The sequence below is a fragment of the Crocodylus porosus genome, unplaced genomic scaffold (genome assembly GCF_001723895.1).
Source record: "Crocodylus porosus isolate Cpor-Errol unplaced genomic scaffold, CroPor_comp1, whole genome shotgun sequence".
Lineage (NCBI taxonomy): Eukaryota > Metazoa > Chordata > Crocodylia > Crocodylidae > Crocodylus > Crocodylus porosus.
In genome coordinates, this window is record NW_017728931.1 from 92,862 (window position 1) to 99,917 (window position 7,056).

Here is a 7,056-nt window from a genome sequence, read left to right on the forward strand (position 1 = left end):
TGCGGAGGGGGCAACTAGCCCCCACCCCATCATTGATTGCTGCCCAGCTGCACCCCAACACTGTCCAGAGATGCTGTAACAGCAGTTGGTGGCTTGGGGTTTCAGATGCCAGCCCCCATGCCACACAAGCCGTGGGGAAGTGCCAGACCTAGGCTGGGGGGCTCAGAACCCATACTCCAACCCACCTGTTGCTTCTTGACAGCAGCTGGCCCAGCCAGGCACTGAAACTAATAAGAAGTAGCAGGGAGGTGGGCAGGAGGGGGCAGAGTTGGGGGATGGTGAGCCCTACTCCTGTGCAGGCCAGGCTCGACTAGCCCTGCTGGCATCCTGGGGAGGATGGGGTGCCGGGAAATTGGTAAGGAGCACTGGGGACTCTCTCCCTAAACAGGTTGTGGGGAGATAGCCAGAGTTGCCCTGCCCTGATGTGCTGTGGGTTGTGGGGCTCTGGGCAGATTATCTGCCCCCAGAGCTGGTGCCAGTAGGAACTGGGGATACTGTCCCTGAAGGGTGGGACCTGGCCAAGGCCCCCATAAGCCCCAGTTGCTGGCTCCATTGCCCCGCCTGCGCACCTGCACAGAGGCAGGCAGGCAGCCAGTCAGTCAGTGGAGGAAGGGGTGGCATCTGCACACCCAGAGTTAGTGCCAGTAGGCACTGGGCACCCTCTATCTAAGAAGAATGGACCTGGCTAGGACCCTCCCACCCGCACAATTATGGTGCCATAGAAGATTTGGTGGTGGGGCCCCTTTGGATGAGGAGGAGTTGATGGGACACCCAGAGTGTCAGCAGATGCCCAGGAAGGAGTTTTAGGGGACACAGTGGAAGAGCACAGATGCTGGTGCCAGCCTCTGAGGAGACAAGCACATTGCTGCTGGTCCCTGCTTCATCTCAGGATGTGGGAGTAGAGATCCAGCAGCAGCTGGAAATCTGCTCTCGGGACATTTTCTTGCCCTTGAGTGAGACCACATCGAGATGCAGGACCTGGCTTCCTGAGAGATGCCCTCCACCACATGGGAGCATCCCCCATCTCTGACCTTTCCACATCAGACTGTGGCCAAGCATATGGACCCTAGTGCAATGTTTCTCACAGGGGTCATGGACTGAGTGACCCACCACCAACCTTCCCCACCATTCTCCTGGTGACTCAGACCCAGAAGAAGGACACCTGTCAGCCCTGGAGACCATGGCTGGCCACAGCTCCACATAATCAGGAGGACCCAGGGCACAGGGTAGTACATGCACTGACCCAGGGGACAAGGGGAGGGATCAGGAGGAAAAGATTAGCAGTGGCAGCTGCAGCCAAGTCTGATCAAGCCCATGGTCACACCAGAATCTCATCTGGTTGGGGTGTAGGGTGAATTGCTCCCTGTGCGAATTGCTCCCTCTGCCCATGCACTATAAGGCAGGCCAGACACCAAAGTGAAGTAAAGGTTCAGCATTGATCAGAGACTGATCACCTCCCTCCTTCAATCTCCCTCCAAATCCCTCAGCACAGCAGAGGGGCCAGTAGCCAGCCCTCAGCCAGGATAGGCAATTAACAGCACCTCCCACTCAGTGGGAACAGAAACATGCCTAATTGTTGATACAATGCCTGCTAGTTCTCATGTTCATTGTGAGTTTACATTGTGAGGAGCCAGCAGTGGCGTATTGTGGGACTCCAGCACCTGGGAGCCAATGCTTGCATTTGTGCCCCCTGTCCACGGCCGGTCACTGAGCAGGGGAGGAGGAAGGGGCATCCCCCAGTGACCGATGGACGAGCCCAGAAACACAGGAGGCAAAACCGGAAGTGCCACCAAGGGCCCAAGTACACCTTGGAGGGCCCGGCCAGCACCCACCCCAGGCCAGTGCCCCAGGGCATGGCCCACCCCCCTGCCCATTGGTATGCCACTGGGAGCCAGGACAGAACCAGTAGCACCAGCCAGCACTGGATAAGGCATTCAAGGCATTTATTGAGCACTGCAGGCAATTTCTAAAATGTTTGCAGACAGCAGATAACTGACAGCCTCCCCACAGCAAGAAAGACCACATCCCCTTTGCTCTAAAGCAGGGGTGGGCAATTATTTTGGCTGGCAGGCCGTTTAATGAGTATTGGTGAGCTGTTGAGCGCTGCAAGGGTAGCCCCGTCCCTTGATAGGTGCCCTGCCCCCAGTTGCCATCTTGGGACCAGAAGTCCCACCCCCTTTACCACCAGGAGTCCCTCCTCTTGTCCCGAAAGTAATCCTTTTGAGGAGGGGCTGCCATTTAAAATAGCAAAACCCAAATCATATACAAAAAGCCAAAAACCTACTATAACATATTTTAATTCTATTACAAAAAATATTTTTGTCATGATTTGTGCTTGTGTAGTATATAGAGAGGTGATTGCATAATGCTCAAAAATAACGCTTTTCTCTTGTATATTGTATGTGGTGTGTGTGGGGTGTGGCTGGGCGGTTGTGTGTATGGTGGAGTGTAGGGTGTGGGGGCAGTTTGTGAGGCGGTTTGGCTGTATGGGGTGGAGCATAGGGGGTGTGTGTGCATATCTGGGGGCTGTGAGGGAAGGGGTGTGGGTGTGTGGGGTTTGTGGGGTGTGAGGGAGAGTGGCAGGGTGCATGGACCTCCCCACACTCCCTCCCATGGTGTACAGCCCTTGCTGCTGCTCGTAGCAGCAGCAGCAGCAGAAGCAGGAGGTTGTGGGCCCTCAGGGCACTTGTGGCCCGCGCAGGCACTTCTGCCCAGTGGTGTGCAGCTCTAGCCTGAGCTGCACATGGTGGCAAGGAGCTCAGCCAGGCTGGCCTGCCTCGGTCGTGCAGGGCTCCCCACACCACAGATGCAGCTCCCACCAGCCCCATGCTCCCTGACCTGCCCAGCTGCAGCTCCTCCCACCCACTGCTTCCCTGCATGCTGCCTGGAGTGAGCGCTGCAGCAGGGAGACGAGGAGGAGCCGCTGGATGCCAGGGAAGCTGAGCAGGTCCCATGGTAGCTAGAGCAAAGATAGCAGCAGCCCTGCCCAGAAGCTGCATGCTGGCTGGACTAGGCCCTTCTGCCCATGAGGGTGGGGGTGAGGCATGTGGCCTTGGCGTGGGTCAATTAATTGGTGGGCCCCTGTGGGCCAGATTAAATTGCTTTGTGGCTGGTTTTGGCCCATGGGCAATATTTTGCCTGCTCCTGATTTAAAGCCTGCCAATGGTTCTCCCTTTCTGCATGGGAAATTTGAAATCTGACCCTCAGCTCCCATGGGGACACCACCCCCATATACCAACCACAGCCCCATCCCAGCCCAGGAGAAAACCCCTCCTCCTACTCCAAACTTCTGAAAGGAAGTGACCTCACTCCCTCCTCACTTGCTCCCAAAGTAGAGAATTTTTGCTGGAAAGACAAGGGCTTCAAAGGCTCAGTGGGTGCATGGCAGGACTCTTGACAGGATCCTGGGAATTGCCCATCTGGACAGGTCAGAGGCTGACCAGACTGTCAATAGCATTGGCGATTGCAAATTCATCCTGGAGCGCAAGCACTTCATAGTGCTGTCACAGGTATCACTGGAGGTGGATTCTCACATTTGAAGGCAAACCGGGCTTCCCCCAGGATGCTGTTAAAGCAGATTGCCCCTTTCCATCCAGGGCACTAGCCTGTGGGTTGTAGGGGGAGGTTCTAGGGTGCCGACATAGGACTCACCGTGGCTTGTTGAGGTGTTTGTGTTTGTATCCAGGCAAGTGATGAGAGGGTCCAGGAAGCTTGTCTTTATAATAGTTATCACCAAAAGTTTCAAACTTACACAAAGCCTCTGTGCCTCCTGACTGCAGATGCTGCATCTGTGCATGGGAGGCTGGCTCAGTGGACTGGATGGTACCTCAAGGCCAGCCTGGCAAATATCTGCTGAATTCATGAAGCATCTCAGAAATGTCATGAAGGCTGTAAACTAAAAATGCTAGTCTCCGGTCTCATTGTGACCTCTGGGTGTGCACCACAGACTCCTGGCATCAGCTGTGAGCTAAGCATGAGAGGAGGGAAATGGATAGGCTGGTCCAGGCTCAGAAGCAGGCTACCATGGTGCAGGAGCAGGGGCTCCAGATAGCCAAACACAATTTGGATGAGGCAAACTGTACCACAGAAGAGCTTAGTGAGTTGCTTTGCTGGAAGAAGGAATTGAGCTACATGATCCTGAACTGATTTGCAGCTACATATGTCCCCCTGAGTGGCACCAGTGCCCTGTCCCATGGGAAACAAGTAGCCCCGCCACACAGGAATAGTAAGGTTGGCAGACATCCAATCCTCCACAACTTACTGACCCATGCCCTAAAGACACTCCCCTGAGGCAAAAGCCAGGACCATTGGGAATGACAGTGACCTTCATAGCTCTACCCACTATTCCTGCTACAGGCATTTGGCCCAAAGGTGCAGGTCCCCAAATTGCTTTCAGATTAGCCCCAAAGTGCTGCAGGAGTGAGTCAAGGTTAGTGGGGAGGAAGGGGGCCCAACCCACTTGACAGCCAGGCTGCCAGCACTTGAAAAGGGAGACTGGGTCGTGGGCACTTGGGCAGAGGGTCCTTTGAAGGAGAACCAGGAGAGGGTGCCATGTCCCTGGTGAGAGGCTCTGTATTTTGTGCCATCTCTCTTCTCCCTCAGTTCTGACCTTATGCAAGAGACCCCCACCCCACTGCACCCCTCTCTAACCATCTCCCACCCCTGTCCTAATCTGTCCTGTCATGGCCATTCCCCCTCTACCCCATCCCACCCCCCATGCACCCTTCAAAGTTTCCCCTGGTTGGTGCGAACTGGGAAGAGGGAGGGAACATGTTCTGCAGGTTCTCTTTATTAATAACACATTTTTTACAAATACAAAAGCATAAAACAAGGTTTGTGTCATCATCATACCCCATTCCAGCAAATCCTGCTTCGTGGACCAGGGGATGAAGCACAGCCCCTTGCGAATAAATGGGCAGAAAGAGCATGCTGCCCCTACTCCTCGGCTCCCCGGTCTGCGAGGGTGACTAGGTAGTCAGCCAGGGCTTCCCGGATAGGGCCAGCCTGCTGTTGTGCAGTGCCAGAGCCCCCAACAGCAGCGGAGGGCTCGCCCTCATCCGTATCCCTGCGCCGTGTGCGCTCACGCTGACATGCCCGGTCAGTGCGCTGTGCCTCCTCTGCCCAGGATTCCAGGAATACCTCCCCTCTGGTCTCACAGATGTTGTGTAGGACACAGGCAGCACTGATGAGTCGTGGCAGGTTCTCCTTGTCCACCTCGAGGCGTGCGCTAAGAGCCCGCCAACGTGCCTTGAGGCGGCAAAAAGCGGACTCGACCGCCATACGACACCTGCTCAGGCATTGGTTGAAATGCTCCTTCCGACGGTCCAGCTGGCCCTCGTAAGGCTTCATCAGCCAGGGCAGGAAGGGGTAAGCTGGGTTACCGATGATGAGGGGGGGGATGACAACATCGCCAATGACACAATCAGGGAGCCCGGAGGCATAGCGCCCGCTCTCCATCAGGCTGGGGAGAGGGGAGTTTCGGAAGACACGGGCATCATGGGCACTGCCTGCCCAGCCAGCATAGATGTGGGTGAAACGGCCTCGATGGTCAACAACGCCTTGCAGGATGACGGAGTAGTAGCCCTTGCGGTTGATGAATGCCTGGCCACCCTGGGGTGGGCAGACAATTGGGATGTGGGTACTGTCCATGGCCCCTACACAGTTGGGGAAGCCAATGCATCGGAAGCCAGCTACCACTTCCTGTGGGTTGATGAGGCGGATGAAGCGATTCGCCAGGACATCCTGGATGACCAGGCAAACCTCCCGGACAGCCTCTCCAGCTGTGGACCTGCCGACACCGAACTGGTTGGCAATGTAGCGGAGACTGCCAGGAGTAGCCAGCTTCAATACAGCAATGGCCACCCGCTTCTCTGGACTGAGGGTTGGCCGCATGACAATGTCCTGGCGTGCAATGTGGGGGGCCACTTGGGCGGCAATGTCCATGAAGGTGTCCCGTCGCATGCGGAAGGTCTGGAGCCACAGTTCGTCATCCCAGGTGCCAAGGACAACCCGCTCCCACCAGTCAGTGCTGCTGGGGTGTGCCCAGACCTTGCGCTCAACAGTGTGGAGGTGGTCCCAGAGCACCCCGGCATTCATGGCATCTAGCAGGGCCTCATCATCATCCTCCAGGAGGAATCTGGACACACAGTCATGGATGCTCGGGGGGCAGGGGTGCAGAGGCAGGACACATGGCTCGGTACGTGTTGGCAAAAGGACACGTTCCAGGGCTTCCCGCTGCCGTGTCAGGGTCAGCAGCCCATGTGTGATGTACCGTATCCTACGGCGAGAGTCACGCAGGGCAATCAGCAGGACCCGACGCAGCTCTTGTGTCTCCCTGCTTGTGTGTGGGAAGTGAGGAGCCATGGTGCTGGTGCAGGAAGGCACGAACGCACAGCAAGACGACAGCAGGCCAGGAAGCACGGAGGGCTGGAAGTAGTGGGGTACTCACTAAGAGGCGTACCTGCTCCTCTACCAGCAGCTGTGTGAGGCCACGGCTCCCTCTGGACTACGGGCTCAAATTACCAGGACATTACCAGCAAACGTCACCTGCTGAATGCCCACTGTCCTTCAACAGCCATGGCTGGGCACAGCCCTCTATCTCACTGCAGGGGCTGCTGGATCGGGGCCGGGGGGGTCCTGACCACATTGTCCCTGTGACTCTTGGTGCACGGAAGGCCTCGGAGTCCCCCCCCGCAAGAAGGGCGGTGGTCAGCAGCTGACTTCCCACAGCGATGGAGGCATCAGCCACGGTGCAGGGGCCTGGTGTGCCTGGCCCAGGCCTGCACAGGCCCCCAGCCGCGGGGGGACCCAGGCGGAGCCCGGGCCGGCTCACCCAGCGGGCCGCAGTTCTCCCTGCCGCCTGCCCAGTGTCACCACCCGGCGCCCGCCCCGCAACGCTGTCACTTTAAGCAGGCTGCGGAACGCGCTTCAAGCTGCACCGGGTTGGAAAGTGTGTCCGCGCAGGCAGCGCCCAGGGCCGGGGCGGGCAGTGAGAAGCGCCCTGCACTCCGCGCCGGACCCGGTCGCTGGAGAACGGGCATCGCATCATCACCCCGC

General features: G+C 57.3%; 1 protein-coding gene across 2 annotated transcripts; it reads right to left on the reverse strand.

The window, feature by feature from the left end:
* Positions 1 to 4,769: 4,769 nt before the first annotated feature.
* On the reverse strand, positions 4,770 to 7,027 carry LOC109316155. Of its 2 annotated transcripts, none has more exons than XM_019544030.1 (2): positions 6,442 to 7,027; positions 4,770 to 6,385 (listed from the first exon to the last, which is right to left on the reverse strand). In XM_019544030.1, exon 2 carries the CDS (start codon positions 6,361 to 6,363, stop codon positions 4,936 to 4,938), a length of 1,428 nt encoding a protein of 475 aa, XP_019399575.1. In that variant the 5' UTR covers positions 6,364 to 6,385; positions 6,442 to 7,027; the 3' UTR covers positions 4,770 to 4,935. The 2 variants fall into 2 exon arrangements, with proteins under 2 accessions (XP_019399575.1, XP_019399574.1); XM_019544029.1 differs by having other exon boundaries at positions 4,770 to 6,382; positions 6,439 to 7,027.
* Positions 7,028 to 7,056: the final 29 nt, after the last annotated feature.

Bases quoted from the DNA above. Each gene is read 5' to 3' on its own strand.
- LOC109316155 (XM_019544030.1), bottom strand. From the start codon at position 6,363: ATGGCTCCTCACTTCCCACACACAAGCAGGGAGACACAAGAGCTGCGT.